Below are 18452 nucleotides of genomic sequence, written 5' to 3'. Positions count from 1 at the left end.
ATGAAGGCTCCCCCTGCCCGAAGAGGCTGCGCAGGGCTAAGGCAGAAGCCAGGACAGGCGCATCGCGCAAGGGGCGCTGCGCTTTCTCTTTCTCTGCACAACGCCTCTTCTTCAAAGGAGAGGCGCTGCGCAGAGAGGGAGAAGGTGCAGCGCCCTTCAGCGAAGCTGGAGAAGGAACAGAAGGAGACCCAAGACGCTGTGAAGCCTCCGGCTTTGCATGAGAGGCACGTTGCTCAAGGGGCGCTGCGCCTTCTCTCTCTCTGCACAATGCCTCTCCTTCATAGGAGCCTGCATTCGCCCCATAGGACGCACACACATTTCCCTTTCATTTTTGGAGGAGGAAAAGTGCGTCCTATAGAGCAAAAAATACGGTAATTTGGAACACTATGGAACAGTAACTTGTTAAGACTGAAAGACCGCTGCACCATAAATCTTATCAAAAGGAGAGTTTGTGTGCATTGAAAGAGTTGAAAGACGATTAGAAGAAACAAGGTCCGCTCAGGAGTGCCAGGCCTAATGAACACACCAACTCTTCTTGGCAGGTAATTCCCCTATGAGGCAGTTGTGAAGACTGAAGGTGCCTGCCTTCCCACAGCTGCCTAAGCCGCCTCCAAAGCAATCAGAGACTATGCTGGCGTGTGTGTCTTTGCTCCTCCCGTGTCATACCTCTCCTAGTTCTGGGAGACCAGGAGGGAAGGAGAGCTTATTGCCGCAAGAGGGGGAGAAACCCTGTCTTCTTCAGCCCAACTCATCTCTGCCTCTTGGCCTCTCCTGTTTCTGATTCTGGACTTTTCTCTGCCACAGACTCCCCCCACTCACCAAGCCCTGTCACCTCTCCAGTTTCTGACACCTCCCTTTCTTCTCCCTGTGACCACTCATCATCGTCCCACCACCACTCCCCGGGCTCTGAGCCTTCTTCCTTTGGGGGTTTCCCAGTTGGTTCCTCCCACCATCCCTCTACATCTGTCCATGACAGCCCCTCTATCCAAAATACCCAGGCTGATCTTGAGATGGAGAATGAAATCAAGGATGCACCCAAAGGAGGAAGTGTTGCAGTAACGGGTGGTTTCAGTTCCCCTCACATCACGGGGGACAATTGTGTTCCAGTCACAACGTAGAGGTAAAAATTCTAGATAGCCTGAGCTGTTGTTATTAAACAAAGGTATGAATTGCTACACAGCAGGAAGCCGAAGTGGAATACAGTGGTACCTCGGGTTACATACGCTTCAGATTACATACACTTCAGGTTACAGACTCCGCTAACCCAGAAATAGTGCTTCAGGTTAAGAACTTTGCTTCAGGATGTGAACAGAAATCGTGCAGCGGCAGCAAGAGGCCCCATTAGCTAAAGTGGTGCTTCAGGTTAAGAACAGTTTCAGGTTAAGTACGGACCTCTGGAACGAATTAAGTACTTAACCTGAGGTACCACTGTGCCAGACAAAATGAGACTACAGTTGTACCTTGGATCCCGAATGCCTTGCTACTCGGACGTTTGGGCTGCTGAACGCTGTAAACCCAGAAGTGAGTGTTCTGGTTTGCAAACGGTCTTTGGAACCTGAACATCCAACAAGGCTTCCGGGGCTTCTGATTGGCTGCAGGAGCTTCCTGTAGCTAATCAGAAGCCGTGCTTTGGTTTCTGAACGTTTCGGAAGTTGAATGGACTTCCGGAACGGATTTCGTTCGACTTCCAAGGTACAACTGTACTGTAAAATGCAAGCTCTAAAAACAATAAAAGCAGTTGAATGAACTAAATCCCTACAAACTCCAAAACAGCAAAACAGTTCCTTCAGATGTAAAATTGATATTCTGTAAACTGCTGGGTCCTACTCCTCAGCGATAGCCTTCTGAAACAAAAATGTATTCCGTAGGTGCCTAAACATCACGAAGGTCGACACCTGCCTGATTTTGTTGGTAACTGAATCTAGAGAGCTGGAGCTGCAGCACTAAAAACTTTGGCTTCTAGTACAGGCTCAGTGCACCCCGGGGCGTATGGTTCTCCCAGCGCTGCCTCATCTGAGTAGTGCAGCGGCAGGGCAGGGAAATAATTTCCCAGCCAGCGGCCAAACCTGGGACCTGCTGCATGCAATCACATGCTCTACCTCCAAGCTAAGACAGTTCACAGCTTCCTGCCATAGAAATTGTCTTGCTGACAAGGGGGCTTTGGGTATTGAAGCCCAATATTTCCTCAATTTCCTAATATTATTTTTTTGAAAAGTTGCAGCTCCCCTTCCCTTATTTAATTTATTAAATTTGTTAGCTGCTTTATCTTGGAACCCAAAAGCATCTGGCGGTTCCCTCACTGCAAGAAGTAAGGTTACAGGGAACCAGGCAGAGGGCCTTCTCGGTGGTGGCACCCGCCCTGTGGAACACCCTTCCATAAGATGTCAAGGAAATAAATACTATCTGACTTCCAGAAAACATCTGAAGGCAGCCCTGTTTAGGGAAGTTTTTAATGTCGGATGTTTTATCGCTTTTTAAAAAAATATTAATTCTGTTGGGAGCTGCCCAGAGTGGCTGGGGAAACCCAGCCAGATGGGCGAAGTAATAATAATAATAATAATGATGATGATGATGATGATGATGATGATGATGTCAAAGCTGACCAGAGTGGCTGGGACAACCCAGTCAAATGGGCAGGGTAAACCTAACCTAACCTAACCTAACCTAACCTAACCTAACCCAACCTAACCTAACAAACACAACACAACACAACCCACTTTTGCGAGGGTTCTTCTTCTCCCCTTAAAAGAAATGCGCTTCCAACCCTCGCCCTGTGGGGTGGAATTCTCCCCGGAACCAAAGCCTCTCGGCGCCGCGGAGGAGGATCCCGTTCTCCGACGCACCGCCGGAATCGGAAGTTCCTACTAGCTGGTGTTTAGGTATCGGTTCGCCTTCCCCCGCGAGCGGAGACGGGTGTCGCGGCATGGAGACAGGAGGGGTCGAGCCCCCAGAGCCGCCTTCCCCAGGTGAGCGCCCCCGTTCCGGCGCGCTGAGGACGGGGCGGAGGCGGTGTTGCGCTCAAATGGGCCCCCACGCCCCTTGCCTCCCTGTTCTTGCTCCCTGATCCCCACACGCCTCAGTTCTTCTTTCTCCCCACTTTTCTGTCTTCTCTTCTTCCCTGAGTGTGTGGAGAGAGTCTAGTCTCTGGAGAGAGGGAGGAGAAAGTGTGGGAAGTCGGTGATTTGGACACGAAACGACAGTATGCACGAGCCCTGGGGCTGCCATCCTCTTTATTGTGCGATCCTTATGAGAGAGAGAGAAGGGTCTTTATTTGCATTATCCACTAGCCATAGCAATGAAATGAAATGCTTGGGCTGTAAGACACCGTTCACCTCCTTCAGTGATCTTGCATGCCCTCCAACATTTCTCTGATGAAAACAGGGACATCCTATTCCAGGGGTCAGCAAACTTTTTCAGCAGGGGGCCAGTCCACTGTCCCTCAGACCTTTTGGGAGACCTGACTATATTTGCGGGGGGGAATTGAACGAATTCCTATGCCCCACAAAAACCCAGAGATGCATTTTTTTTTTTAAAAAAGCACACATTCTACTCATGTAAAAACACCAGGCAGACCCCACAAATAACCCAGAGATTCATTTTAAATAAAAGGACACATTCTACTCATGTAAAAACACGCTGATTCCCGGACCGTCCGCGGGCCGGATTGAGAAGGCGATTGGGCCGGATCCGGCCCCCAGGCCTTAGTTTGCCTACCCCTGTGGACCTATTCCATCATAACGACAATGAGGATGGTAGTAATTTTATTATTTGTACCTCTGCCCATCTGACTTGGTTGCCCCAGCCACTCTGGCCGGCTTCCAACATATATATTAAAAACAAAAAACAAAACATTAAAAAACTTCCCCAGATAGGGCTGCCTTCAGATGTCTTCTAAAGGTTGTATAGTGACCTATCTCCTTGGCTCAGAGGTTGCATAACTCCACACCCTCTGACATTTCTCCGCTGAAAATAGAGGCATCCTAAGGAAAAGTGGGACATTCTGGGGTCAAATCAGAAACCAGGATGGCTTCAGTGAATCCGGGACTGTCCCTGGAAAATAGGGACACTTGGAGGGTCTGAATGATGTGTCGTAGCAGTTTCACTGGCACTAATTGGAATTTCTCTGTCTTTCCAGCCGTCGGCTCTCGAGCAGATGTAGAGGAAGGCAACTCAGACAGAGGGATGGTTGAAAGCGGTCTTCCGGACAACATTGAGGCTGCAAAGCCACTGGACTCTGCAGAAGAGATGGTGGGAATTCTAGCACCCACAGACTGCCTTCCGAAGGACAGTGGTGCTCCCAGTGAGGCTTTACAAATGGTCCACAGGGGGGAACAGAAGCCGGATGCTTCAGGTGCCAGTGGCTGTAGGGCAACTAAGAGCTCTCCGCTGCGCCGGCCTCTCTGGGGAGAAGAGATGTCAGGGGTCCCAAACCCACAGAGCTCCCCCTTGAACTGGAATGGGGCATCTAAAGCACCAGGAAGTCGTCGGGAAGAGCACTCATGGAACCCTGGCTCCAGCCTTCCTTCTGGGACGCACAAGGCCATCAGTGCATTTCTTTCCTCCTGCTGGAGTGAGCTGAAGACTGAGCCGCCATCTGCAAATAACCTGAGCAAGCCATCTCAGCAGGGCAGCGGAGAATCAGAGGTTATGGCTACTGAAGACACGCCCTCTAATGGCGGGGAGGCCTCTGACACCAAACAGCCCCACTGGGGCGGCGGAAAGCCGGAGTCCGTTGGCTCCAATTCGCCACCTGCTGGACCCGCAGAGGACGATGACCCTGCTGTCCTCGCCATGTTCCACGCCGTGGCCAACAGCCGCTTGCCTGTGAGGAGCCAGCAGAAGGACGAGCCGGATTTCACGCCCGCGCAGAAGCTGGCTATCTTGCGAGACTTGTATCACAGCAAGCCGCTGGTGTTCCTGGAGCGGTTCCGGACGGTCCTGCGAGAGGAACACCTGCCTTGCTTCCGCCACCTCTCCGGCAGCTACGAGGCAGACTTCTACTGTGCCGAAGTGCGCAGGGCCAGCCTGGGCAAGACGCGCCACACCCGGGTGCGGAACAAGCGCTACGCAGCCCTGCAGCAGCTCATTCAAGGTAATGGGCCATCAGGTCCTGGTTCCGTTCTGGGAAGGGATTAGAACAGGGGTCAGCAAACTTTTTCAGCAGGGGGCCAGTCCACTATCCCTTAGACCTTGTGGGGGGCCGGGCTATACAGTGGTACCTCAGGTTAAGAACTTAATTCGTTCTGGAGGTCCGTTCTTAACATGAAACTGTTCGTAACTGAGGTACCACTTTAGCTAATGGGGCCTCCCGCTGCCACCGCGCCACCGCTGCGTGATTTCTGTTCTCATCCTGAAGCATCCTGAAGTTCTTAACCCGAGGTACTATTTTTTGGGTTAGTGGAATCTGTAACCTGAAGCATCTGTAACATGAAGCATACTGTATTTTGAAGAGAAAAAAAAATTAATGTATTCCTATGCCCCACAAATAATCCAGAGATGCATTTTAAATAAAAGCACACATTCTACTCATGTAAAAACACGCTGATTCCCGGACCATCCACGGGCCGGATTTAGAAGGCGATTAGGCTGGATCCAGCCCACGGCTCTTAGTTTGCCTACCCATGGATTAGAATCATAGCATTGTGGAGGGGAACACAGAGCTCCTCTAGTCCAGCCCCCTCCAATGCAGGAATCTTTTTGCTCAAACCCACAACCCTGAGAGGAAGAGGCTCATGCTCTGCCGAACAAGCTCTCCCAGTTGTGCTCATGCTTAGAGTGTCTCTTGAGCAGCATGACGTTGGCGGTGGGCAAGATAGAGCCAGGATCCCTGGTTTGGCCACTGATCTGTGGAACCCTTTCATCCTCTTCTTTCTCTCCCCGCTTTGGTTGCCTGGCTGCCAGAGAGCAGAGCAGGAGGAGGGGCAGCATCTGTGTTAGCCCAGCGGAGAGACAAGGGAAGTTGAGGCAGGAGCTGTGAGAGGGAGAAGAGAGGGCCTCAGAGGAGCTGCTACTTCCCTGAGGCCCAGAGTTCAGCCTTTGCTCCCGTCCTGCACCCAGCACCCCAAAATCCAGGCGAGGCCTTTCATGGAGCTTGGGACACTTTGCTCTGAGCCATGGAAGACCCCCCTTCCCATACCTTCTTAGGCAGGAGTGGGAAACCCAACTTCCACCATCCTCAGCCAGCATGAGGGAAGATGGGGGAATTGTGATCGTTCATATTATTTATGAAATGTCTTCATCTGAAGATCTCACACAGAATAAAAATAATATATAAATAAAAACACGCAGCAGAAACAAGAACAAACGGAACCCATAGCCCCCTCTCCCACAAGCACATTTTCTTTTCTTAGATCATTTTTATTAATTTTCCAATAAAAGACATCCAATTAACATATCAAATCATAATCCAATAAAGAAACTAAAATAAAAAGGTCGAATGATCTTCCGCATTGTAATTTTAATTTTTACGACTTCCCATAGTCTGAACCTTGAAGCATGTCTGAATCTCAATCCTGCCTCCGTCCATATTTCCATATTTCCACATCTCAATTTTAACTCTCCAGACTTCATTGTCTCTTGCTCTGCGATCCTCAATCATGTCAGAAAACATAACCTTTCACCCGTCGAATACAGCTTTATTGTGTAATAGACTTTTTCAACTGTCTTTTTGCTGGCGCAGCTTCCTCTGGCTCCATTCCAATCCAGGCTGTTATCCACCCACAAGCACATTTTAATAGGAATCGGCCCTCCGGATATTCCTAGAACTGTAGAGTTGGAAGGGACCCCGAGGGTCATCCAGCCCAACCCCCTGCAATGCCAGAATCTCAGCTAAAGCATCCATGGCAGACGTTGTTGGATTACAAGTCCCATCATCCCTGACCACTAGCCATGCTGGCTGGGGCCAATGGTAGTTGGATTCCAACAGCACCTGGAGCGCCACAGCCTCTCCACCCCTGCGCTAAGGTTTTGCAGGAATAAAAAAAGTGGAAGGGGGAGATGGATGCTTTGGCGGCCATTATTTTGCAGGCGGGATGGGCAGTACGTCACACAAACCTGTTAAGCAATTGATCCCTGATCTCTTCCATGCCCTTACCGCACATGATGGGCTGGAGTGTGGGGAAGCACTGGTGCTCTCTGCCCCAGTTGTCATTCTCCCCACAGGAAGCTGCAGTGGCCTTGATCCCCTGAGCTCTGGCCTGCAGCTGTCGTCGTTGTCCTATACCCTGCCAATCAGACTGGGTTGCCCCTGCGACTCTGGGCGGCTTCCAACAAAACACAGGGAATTCCACAACACCTCTTGGCAGATTTAGACTGATCCCTGTATTGTATAAATATAAGTTCGCAGGGAGGTAAAAAGAAATTATATAAGAAATATGTAACTGTGCGGTATAAAGTACAGTGGTACCTTGGGTTACAGACGCTTCAGGTTACAGGCTCCGCTAACCCAGAAATAACCTCTGGTTACGTACTTACCGCATTTTTCGCTCTATAACACGCACCCGACCATAACACGAACGTAGTTTTTAGAGGAGGAAAATCCGTAGGCATGCCACCCGTAGGCATTCCCTCCATAACACACACAGACATTTCCCTTTACTTTCTAGGAGGAAAAAAGTCAGTGTTATGGTACAAAAAATACGGTAATTCATTCTGGAGGTCTGTTCTTAACCTGAAACTGTTCTTAACCTGAAGCACCACTTTAGCTAATGGGGCCTCCTGCGATTTCTGTTCTCATCCTGAAGCAAAGTTCTTAACCTGAGGTACTATTTCTGGGTTAGCGGAGTCTGTAACCTGAAGCATATGTAACCCAAGGTACCACTGTATTTTAAATTAATAAAGCTATATTATATAAAAAAAGGAAATTCCACAACACCAAGTATGGAAAGCTTCTCGAAACAAGCCCCATGTCTGCTTCTCTCTTGTTGCCCTCAGGTGGGGAGTACTTCAGCGACGAGCAAATGCGCTGCCGGGAGCCCCTTCTTTACGAGCAGTACATCGGGCAGTACCTGAGCGACGAGGAGATGCAGGCCCTGGGCAGCGGCAAGCTGGAGGCCTCCTGCTCTCTCTCGGGCGTCCTCCTGGACTCCTACCAGGAGCAGGTCATCCAGCGGCGGCTGCAGGTCCAGCAGGAGCAGGAGGAGGCCTGCGAAGAGGAGGAAGAGGAAGACAGCGATGATGAAGGTTGGTCAAGAAGAGGGGTGGGATCCAGCGGAGGGCGGGGAGACCTTCCCAGCCTGGGGGAATAGTTAAGACTATGAAACTCATGGCTCCAGGAGGTAGCGATGGCCTCCAAACTGGATGGCTTTAAAAGACGACTGGACACATTCTTATTTTTCCCTTTTTTTACAAATTTATTTATTAGATTTTCCAAATTAAAATTTACATTCACATAACAACATACTATGGGACATGGGCAGCGCTGTGGGTTAAACCACAGAGCCTAGGGCTTGCTGATCAGAAGGTTGGCGGTTCGAATCCCTGTGACGGGGTGAGCTCCCGTTGCTTGGTCCCAGCTCCTGCCAACCTAGCAGTTCGAAAGCACACCAGTGCAAGTAGATAAATAGGTACTGCTCCGGCGGGAAGGTAAACGGCGTTTCCGTGCGCTGCTCTGGTTCGCCAGAAGCGGCTTAGTCATGCTGGCCACATGACCCGGAAGTTGTACGCCGGCTCCCTCGGCCAATAAAGCAAGATGAGTGCCGCAACCCCAGAGTCGGCCACGACTGGACCTAATGGTCAAGGGTTCCTTTACCTTTAGCTAACAACATACTATATAGAAACAAGATTCCTGAAAGTCTCCTGGACTTCCCTCCTCCCCTTTGTGGGTCTTTTTGTTAGTCCTTTCCTTCTTCATCTTTTATAATGATCCAAATTTTTGTAGCTCCATTATGTCCATAGCTACACTGCAAGTGTTAGTGCGATCCCACTAACGATTTTAACCATTTACAGTCGTTTTTAAGATAAATTGTAGATATCCCCCATTCCCTATTAAAGTTTTGGTCCTTCTGATTTCTGATTCTTCCGGTCATTTTTGCCATTTTGGCATAGTTCATCAGCTTGATCTGCCGTTCTTCTCTGGCAGGGACAGTATCTTCTTTCAACCTCTAGGCTAGTAATAATAATAATAATAAATTTTATTTATACCCCCCCTGGCCAGAGCCAGTAAAATTACAGTAAAAACATAATGGGGGGGGAACCAATTTAAAATACAGGTTAAAAAGCAATTTAAAATGCAGCCTCATTTTAAAAGTAGCCCATAGATCAAAACCATAAGGGGAGGGAAACATAAGGGTCAGACTGAGTCCAAACCAAAGGCCAGGCGGAACAGCTTTGTCTTGCAGGCCCTGCAGAAAGATGTTAAGTCCCGCAGGGCCCTAGTCTCTTGTGACAGAGCGTTCCACCAAGTCGGGGCCAATACTGAAAAGGCCCTGGCCCTAGTTGAGACCAATCTTACCACCTTGCGACTTGGGACCTCCAAAATGTTGTCATTTGTGGACCTTAAGGTCCTCCGCGGGGCATACCAGGAGAGGCGGTCCCGTTAGTATGAGGGTCCTAGACCATATAGGGCTTTAAAGGTCAAAACCAGCACCTTAAACCTGACCCTGTACTCCACCAGGAGCCAGTGCAGCTGGTATAGCACCGGGTGAATGTGATCCCACGGCAAAGACCCCGTAAGGAGCCTCGCTGTGGCATTCTGCACCCGCTGGAGTTTCTGGGTCAGCTTCAAGGGAGCCCCACGTAGAGCGAGTTACAATAATCAAGCCTGGAGGTGACCATTGCATGGATCACTGTAGCATCCTCGCAGGCGTAGTTGCATACATGAATTGTCTTTTCTGCTCCCTTGGGATTTCGGCTGGACAAATTCATGGAGGAGGGAGGCTATCGATGGCAACTGGCCCTGATGGCTATGCCCTGGCCTCACAGTCAAGAGGCAGCAATGCTTCTGAACATTGCTGGAAATCACAGAGCGGGGGGGAGAGATCTCGGGTCCTGCTTGCGGGTTTCCCACAGCCATCTATCGTGAGAATGGGATGCTGGACTAGATTGGACAGTGGCCTGATCCAGCAAAGCTATTCTTATGTTTGTATGGGGGCAGCATACCAGGGGTGGGTGCCCGAGGCTAACGGGTGCCAGGGGTGGGAGCCACTCACCTTTAATAATAATAATAATAATAATAATAATAATAATAATAATAATAATAATAATTTATTATTTATACCCTGCCCATCTGGCTGGGTTTCCCCAGCCACTCTGGGCTTACTTCCAACAGAATATTAAAATACAATAACCTATTAAACATTAAAAGCTTCCCTAAACAGGGCTGCCTTCAGATGTCTTCTAAAGGTCTGGTAGTTTTTCTATTTGACATCTGTTGGGAGGACATTCCACAGGGCGGGTGCCACTACCGAGAAGGCCCCCTGCCTGGTTCCCTGGTTTCCTTTCTCCAAGGAAAGTCACAGGTTTCTGTATGCGCTTGCCCTGCCCCTTGCGAACATCTCTCCTTCCTCCCTTCGGGCAAGGAAGAGGCATCAGCGCTGTCCAGGAACCCTTGCCAGCCTGAAAATGCATCTGAGGAAGGCCACTGAGGAGCATAGATAGGGATTGTGGCCTTGGGAGGAGGCGTCTCAGGGGCCCTAGAGCAGGAGAGACCTGGAGGTCTCATCCAGTGATTGGAGCAGCAGAGCATGAAATCCAGGTCTTTGAGAGGAAGCGCAAAAGTGCCTTTGATATGAGCAGGAGGACTGGAGGACCGGTCTCTTGGGCTTATTTGGGTTCCTGAGAGATGGAGGTAGGACAACTGGGACTGCGGCATCCTCTGGGCTGGGAATGTTGCTGTTTTTCAAGGGTGCGGGGAGGAAGGGTAGCTTCTCTCCAGCTCCAGAAGAAGAAGAAGAAGAAGAGTTTGGATTTGATATCCCGCTTTATCACTACCCTAAGGAGTCTCAAAGCGGCTAACATTCTCCTTTCCCTTCCTCCCCCACAACAAACACTCTGTGAGGTGAGTGGGGCTGAGAGACTTCAGAGAAGTGTGACTGGCCCAAGGTCAGCAGCTGCATGTGGAGGAGCGGGGAAGTGAACCTGGTTCACCAGATTGCAAGTCTACCTCTCTTAACCACTGCACCACACTGACTGAGCCCGCTCTCCCCTCTCTAGACAAGGCCTCTGACCTTGACATGGACGAGTGGGTGCCTGAACAGGAGGAGAAGGCCTGCTTGCGGGAAGAGTTCACCAGCCGCATGTACCAGCGCTTCCTCGACGGCAAGGATAGGGACTTCAACTACAGGTGAGGAATCAGGGCGGCACATCAGTGGATAGGTCCTTTCACTCTTTGCTGTGGGCGTTTCTCAGTGTCACTTTGGTGACGAGCCGTCGCCGCTGAAAAACACATGAATCCAAGGTTGTATCTCTGGCACCAACTAATCTGGTGCCTTCCAGGTGTTTGGGGGACAGCTTCCATCACTCGATGGAACAGTGACTACAGCTGTAGAAATGGTTCTCATGCCCTTAGTTTATTTGAATGGGTGATCTTTTGTATGTTGCTGTACACTGGCTCCTGGTGGAGTATCGGGTCAGGTTTAAGGTGCTGGTTTTGACCTTTAAAGCCCTTTGTGGCTTAGGGCCCTTGTATTTAGAGGACTGCCTCTCCTGGTATGTCCCACACAGAGCCTCAAGGTCCATGAATATTCATAGTTTAGAGGTCCTGGGCCCTAAGGAAGTCAGATTATCCTCCACCAGGGCCAGGGCCTTCTCAGTGATGGCTCCAACCTGGTGGAATGCTCTGTCCCACGAGACCAGGGCCCTGCAGGATTTAACTTCCTTCCGCTGGGCCTGTAAGACAGAACTATTCCGCTTGGATTTCAATTTGAACTTAGCCTGATCTTTTATTCCCCTTCCTTCCCTCCCCCTCCCCTTTTTATGAAGATTACCCGCTCTGGGATCCCACAGCTAATTCTCCCCTGATCTCCTCGCTGGCCCAAATAGAACTAATTTAGCCAGCTAGCCCTGGTGATCATCTAATGTTTATTGGATGGATTTCCCCCCAAATTGATTTTTTATTTTATTGTTATTCACGTTTTATACCGTATTGAATGCTGGTTTTTTTGAAGCATCAATTAAGTGTTTTAAATTTGTTGTTAGCCGCCCTGAGCCCGGTTTTCTGAACCGGGAAGGGCGGGGTATAAATAAAAAAATATTATTATTATTATTAGTATTGTTACACTGGTTCAGTGATTTCTGCCTGCGAAGCGGTTTATAAATGGACAAATAAAGAAACGAGACCATTCCTGGCCCAGCCAGCATCTCACGTCTCGCATTGCACAGAACTCAGAGGTGTAGAGGGCCCCTCACTTCCATGCTGGATGAGACAGACAGACCCAGGTCCCTCTTCCGTTACCCTGAACAACATTCCCACCCCAGTCCTGTGCCCTCCAGGTGTTGCTGGACTCAAGCTCCCATTAGGCACCACCAAGATAGCTAGTGGTCAGATGCGGTGGGAGTCGTCGTCTGAAACATCTGATGGGCTCCAGAACACGGAAGGGCGATCTAGAACATGCAGAGAGTGTGGGGCAAGGGAGAGGGCCATTCTCTTCTTGCTAGGCTTTGGAGCAGGAGCAGCCAATGTTACGAGACTCCAAATCAGAACAGGCCCCCGTGGTCAGGGATGATGGGATCTGTAGTCCAACAGTGGGTGGAGAGCACAGATTGGCCACCCCTGTTTTGGAGGCTCTCACCGCACTGGGCTTTGGAGACTCTGAGGAGCAGTGAAGATCTTGCATTGCTTCCCCTCTGCCTTACACTCTCTGGACACGCCATGGGGCTTGTGGGGCATGCTTGGCAGCAGCCACAGATCGTGGCTGGCTCTGTGGGTCAGCCAAAGCTTGCGGACCCCTCTCCCTCCCACAGAGCAAGCTGGTTCCTCGGTGCCAACTCTGCAGACCTGAAGCCGCTTCCGGGTTTGTGAGTGTAAACCCGTGCCTTTCCTCCCTCCAGCGAGGTTGACGAGAACCCCGACTTTGACAACCTGGACATCGTGTCGCGGGATGAGGAGGAGCGCTACTTCGATGGGGAGGAGCCGGAAGACGCAGACGCTATGGAAGCAGAGTAGATGGGGCTGAGATCCTGACCCCCCCAAGGTGCCATGTGTTGGCAGTTTCCTTCCCATCTTGTGCAACCTCTCTCCTGCCGGACTGGGCGGCTCCGCCGATAGGGATCGGAATGGCATTGGCGTGTAGGGTGAGTTGTCTTGGAGGTCGCTGGCAATGGACGGTCTGTGATGCCTGCAGCATCTTCTGCACCCCACCACTTCGGAGCTCCCCACTTCCCAGTTGCTAAAGAGGGGTGAGGAAGGGAATGTCGCTCTCTGGGACTGGTCATCGGCCGTCTGGATCAGAAGCACCAGGGCAGATCATGGCTTCCCTTCCATGGCGCTGCCTTCGATTCTGGACATCCCTGTTGTAGAGATGTGTCTCTGTCTCTTTCCTGTAAGAAATGAGTCTTCTGTGTTGGAGATGGGGTTAGCCCAAAGCCCAGACCCTCCTGTGCAAAGGACATTGCTGGCTGGCAAGTTGGCTTTTTGCAGTATCTATGTCCGATTGATCATTATTTTTTGCAGCGTTGGACAGCTGAAAATAAACAACCTTTTAAGTAATTTGTTGGGTGGTCTCTTAAAAGTGAGAAGGACCTTCGCCCGATCTTGAATTTGTTTTGTGTTTCCTTAACTGACTTGCTCACCGTTCCCAGTGGATCAGGGCCACATTTATTTACATCTCTGCACCATATCAAAAGTTTGTTATTATTATTATTTGGTTTCCCCAGCCACTCTGGGCAGCTTAAAAGGGAAAGGAACCCCTGGCCACTAGGTCCAGTCTGGGGTTGCGGCGCTCATCTCGCTTTACTGGCCAAGGGAGCCGGCATACAGCTTCCGGGTCATGTGGCCAGCATAACTAAGCCAGTTCTGGCGAACCAAAGCAGCGTGCAGAAACAGCGTTTACCTTCCCGCTGGAGTGGTATCTATTTATCTACTTGCACTTTGACATGCTTTTGAACTGCTAGGTTGGCAGGAGCAGGGACTGAGCAACGGGAGCTCACTCTGTCGCGGGGATTCGAACCGCTGTTCTGATCGGCAAGTTCTAGGCTCCGTGGTTTAACCCACAGCCTCTGCTGCTGGGCAGCTTACAGCATATGTAAAACAAGATGCCCCTAAGCCAGGGATGAGGAACCTGGGGCCCAGGCGTTGCTGGACTGCAACTCCCATCGTCATTATCCCTTTGTCCTCATCAGTTGGAGCTGATGGGAATTGGAGCCCAGCACCCATTTCCCATCAATGCCCTGAAGGGTTAGGAAAGGGGAGGTGGGAATAGGGAGCGAGTGATCTTTGGAATCAGAGCTTTCCTTCTCCTAGATGGGCTCCCTTCCCAGGTGGATGAGTCCCCTCTGCCCATCATTTCTCTCTACAGCGCGCGCAGAAGCCGCCTTCTTGACCATGGGCCCCACTATTGGTCTTGTCCGCTCCTTCAGCCGGAGTCTGTGAGTTCCAGCTCACTGAGGGTTTGAGACCCATCGGCTACCCTCACCTGGTTTAGCCACAACTCGAAGCCTTTTCATGGTGCTGCTGTCACATGCTGACAGCTTTTAGGAGCCACAGGTGAGTGCTGAGTGCAGGATGAGGACCACAGATGGACAAACTACCCCTGAAGGAGCACGTCTGTCCCCCACCAGAGGTACTAGGTAAAGTGGGAGGGCGTTCCACAGGGCGGGTGCCACTACCGAGAAGGCCCTCTGCCTGGTTCCCTGTAAACTAACTTCTCGCAATGAGGGAGCCGCCAGAAGGCCCTCGGCGCTGGATCTCAGTGTCCGGGCTGAACAATGGGGGTGGAGACGCTCCTTCAGGTATACAGGACAAAGGCCATTTAGGGCTTTAAAGGTCAGCACCAACAGCCTTCAGCTGCAGCAGTGGAATAAGACCTGGTTGGATGAGAGCAGACCAAAGGCTGGAATATAGAATTTCTGGGTGGAGTTTCTTACTCTGAGGACGAGGGGTGCTAGTGATGTCTGTTGAGCTGGGAGCTGAGAATGTGCTCAAAGCTCCCCCTTTGAAAGCAAATGCCAGGAACTCAACCTTGACCAGCTGCGGCCAGCAGGGGGCAGCAACTACTAAGTAATCCAGGGCCAGGAGTCCTGGGTTCTCTCCCCTGCTACTGGAGAGGAGTGGCATAATTGCTGAGAGATGGTTTGGGAGATCAGTCTTACAACAACCCAGGCCAAGTCACTCATCGCATCTCAGTTCCGTAATAGTCAGCGTTCCTCCTTTAGCTATCGTAAAAATAATTCAGTGCTGTGTTTCCGGGGCAGTTTGCAAAAACAGAATAGCAAAATCACAACAGGGAACTAAAATGATGTATGCATGACAGTAGGGAACAGCAAAGAACTGGAGATTAAATTACAGCAGTTTAAAGGATATATAACTTGAGAAGCCTGGGTCAAATAACCACTGGAAATAAAACGTGGTAGCTCCAGGTCTACCTTCCAGGGTTGGCGTGGAGAGAATTCCATTTCCCCAGTTGCTCCTTGCCTCACCTCAAGCTGGGCTGCATCTGCAGCAGAACTTTTAGTGGCAATCTTAGAGCACAGGAAGGTTGATGATGAGAGCCTCCCATCGTCTTCCTCACTTCCAGGAAATCGAACTTTTATGACCTGATATCATAACTCATGAACTGCAAGAAGATCAAACCTATCCATTCTTAGGGAAATCAGCCCTGAGTGCTCACTGGAAGGACAGATCCTGAAGCTGAGGCTCCAATACTTTGGCCACCTCATGAGAAGAGAAGACTCCCTGGAAAAGACCCTGATGTTGGGAAAGATGGAGGGCACAAGGAGAAGGGGACGACAGAGGACGAGATGGTTGGACAGTGTTCTCGAAGCTACCAGCATGAGTTTGACCAAACTGCGGGAGGCAGGGGAAGACAGGAATGCCTGGCGTGCTCTGGTCCAAGGGGTCACAAAGAGTCGGACACGACTAAACGACTGAACAACAACAACAATCATAACTTTAGGACATGGGTGGGGGAGCCTGTCTGACCCTGTGGGCCAGATTTTTATCTCCTACCCCCCATAGTCCAACCCAAGTGCTGGGGACTTCAGTTCTGCTTTCTCCAGGCTCCACGTGTCCCAGGGAGCTCACATTTGGGAACCTTGTTCATGCACCTGAGCCAAGCAGGAACGAACTCCCATCAGCTGATGCGCAAGGAGTTTGATCCTGCTTTCTGCAAGCTTTTAGCCACATCTCTGCATGCCCCACACCTGACATCACATATGATGCGTCAGGTGTGGGGCAGGGGGAGTTGGTTTGGGGGAAACGGCCTTGTGGGTCAAATGTGAAAGGCTGGGAGGCCAAATTTGGCCTGTGGGCCAACTTCCAGTGTTTGGATGTTGTTCTTACCCTGTTCTTGCAGCACGCAAACAGAAGCCTGTGGGAAGTCCCAAAGGCTTATATGAGTGCATAAGATCATTACATGAGGCTACTGGATGAGGCCAGTGGCCCAACTAGTCTAGCATCCTGTTCTCAGGGTGGCCAAGCAGATGCCTACAGGAATCGTGCAAGCAGCCGCTTCACACAAGAGCGTCTCCACCCCAATCGTTCTGCCCGGACACTGAGGTCCAGCTCCAAGGGCCTTCTGGCGGTTCCCTCCCTATGAGAAGTGAGGGTACTGGGAAGCAGGCAGAGGGCCTTCTCGGTGGTGGCACCCGCCCTGTGGAACACCCTCCCAATGGATGTCAAGGAAATAAACAAGTACCTGACTTTAGAAGACATCTGAAGGCAGCCCTGCTAAGGGAAGTTTTTAATGTCTGGTGTTTTACTGTATTTTTAATATTTTGTTGGAAGCCGCCCAGAGTGACTGGGGAAACCCAGCCAGATGGGCAGGGTATAAATAATAAATTATAATAATATTATTATTATCTTGCAGTTTCCTGTAGCTGGTTGCTGTTGTTAAGTCATGTCTGACTCTTTGTGACCCCATGGACCAGAGCGCACAAGGCACTCCTGTCTTCCACTGCCTCCCGCAGTTTGGTCAAACTCATGTTTGTAGCTTCGAGAACACTGTCCAACCATCTCGTCCTCCGTCGTCCCCTTCTCCTTGTGCCCTCCATCTTTCCCAACATCAGGGTCTTTTCCAGGGAGTCTTCTCATGAGGTGGCCAAAGTATTGGAGCCTCAGCCTCAGATTCTGTCCTTCCTGTGAGCACTCAGGGCTGATTTCCTTCAGAATGGAGAGGTTTGATCTTCTTGCAGTCCATGGGACTCTCAAGAGTCTCCTCCAGCACCAGAATTCAAAAGCATACCTGTAGCTGGCATTCAGCAGCATTTCTGCCTCCACTTGTGACAAGTAGCTATCCATACCTCTCCACAAATTTGTGTAACCCGTCTAGGCCCAAGGCCGTCACTTCCTCCTGTGGCAGTGAGTTCCATAAGTTGTGTGCGGTGTAAAGAAGTGCTTTCCTGTATCTTCCAACAGCACCGTGTATTCAGAGGATGGCCGGGCCCAGGCTCTTTGCACAGGGTCTCAGGTGCTCTTTGCACCCAGGAACATCCACTTGAACCGTGAGCTGCTTGCCTAAAGGAAGCGCACTTTCTGGAATCAGATTACAGGTTTTTCCTCCTGCAGGAACTCCTCTACGTCATTTGCAATTGCTTCAGGCTCCTAAATCACCAAAGTCACATGCCCTAGCTGAGGAAGCCTGGACAGCATGTCCTGACAGTTGTGTGTTTGTTTATTCTTTCTTCTAACCTGTGGGGTTTTCAGCAAGAGTGCAAGACTCCACCATCGCTCAATGCAAGGACTCTTGCATTTGAAAAGATCGGTGCCCTGGCTGATGTTAATTATTGTTAGGGCGCATTTCTCAAAGGCCTAGAATTCACTATGCTTTAATACTATCCAAAACCAGTTTGAAGTCCATATCATGCTATCAATTTTGTAATTTTTGACCGGGCAATGGATCACAAATCAGGATGTGTGTGTGTGTGTGTGTGTGCGATGCAAAAAATCACTATGTGGGGAAAACGGCAAAGCCAGCCAATGCCCGCCTCTACTCCCTTATTTCAGACATTGTGATATATCAGTACATCGCAGTGCTTAGCTGGTGATATATTGCGATGTTGAAAACCAGATATCGCCCAGCCCTAGTGTCTTCTTCTTTGGCGATTCCTCGTAGCCGAGTAAGATTGTCTTCCATAAACATGGTTTTAACAATGAGTCCGTTAAGTGACTGTGGAGACCAATTCTGGACCCACATGTCCTTCCACAGTGGGGACATAGGTTTCCAGGCATGAGTTGATCACGGTGAGGGGTTTGCCAAACATGCCTTCCTCTTAGCCCATTTCTCCCTTGTGTCCTGAGTTCGAGTGTCTTCAAAGCCCATGACACCTTTGGTAAAAGCTGTTCTCCAACTGGAGCGCTC

At 50.3% G+C, this 18452-nt stretch overlaps 1 protein-coding gene across 1 annotated transcript; it reads left to right on the top strand.

Annotated features, from left to right (window-relative positions):
- Positions 1 to 2834: 2834 nt before the first annotated feature.
- On the top strand, positions 2835 to 13130 carry CCDC97 (coiled-coil domain containing 97). The gene is made up of 5 exons (XM_053397798.1): positions 2835 to 2966; positions 4136 to 5092; positions 7933 to 8181; positions 11152 to 11281; positions 12988 to 13130. The coding sequence occupies exons 1-5, from the start codon at positions 2924 to 2926 to the stop codon at positions 13100 to 13102; spliced, it is 1494 nt and encodes a 497-aa protein (XP_053253773.1). The 5' UTR covers positions 2835 to 2923; the 3' UTR covers positions 13103 to 13130.
- Positions 13131 to 18452: the final 5322 nt, after the last annotated feature.

The sequence above is a fragment of the Podarcis raffonei genome, chromosome 8 (genome assembly GCF_027172205.1).
Source record: "Podarcis raffonei isolate rPodRaf1 chromosome 8, rPodRaf1.pri, whole genome shotgun sequence".
NCBI lineage: Eukaryota > Metazoa > Chordata > Lepidosauria > Squamata > Lacertidae > Podarcis > Podarcis raffonei.
This window is presented reverse-complemented; position numbering and strand designations above follow the sequence as displayed.

What these genes read in the sequence shown, in the direction of transcription:
- CCDC97 (XM_053397798.1), top strand. Translation starts at nt 2,924, where the DNA reads ATGGAGACAGGAGGGGTCGAGCCCCCAGAGCCGCCTTCCCCAG. An exon ending in CCTGCAGCAGCTCATTCAAG is followed by an intron (nt 5,093 to 7,932) that starts GTAATGGGCCAT and finishes TGTTGCCCTCAG; the next exon opens with GTGGGGAGTACTTCAGCGAC. An exon ending in GGAAGACAGCGATGATGAAG is followed by an intron (nt 8,182 to 11,151) that starts GTTGGTCAAGAA and finishes TCCCCTCTCTAG; the next exon opens with ACAAGGCCTCTGACCTTGAC.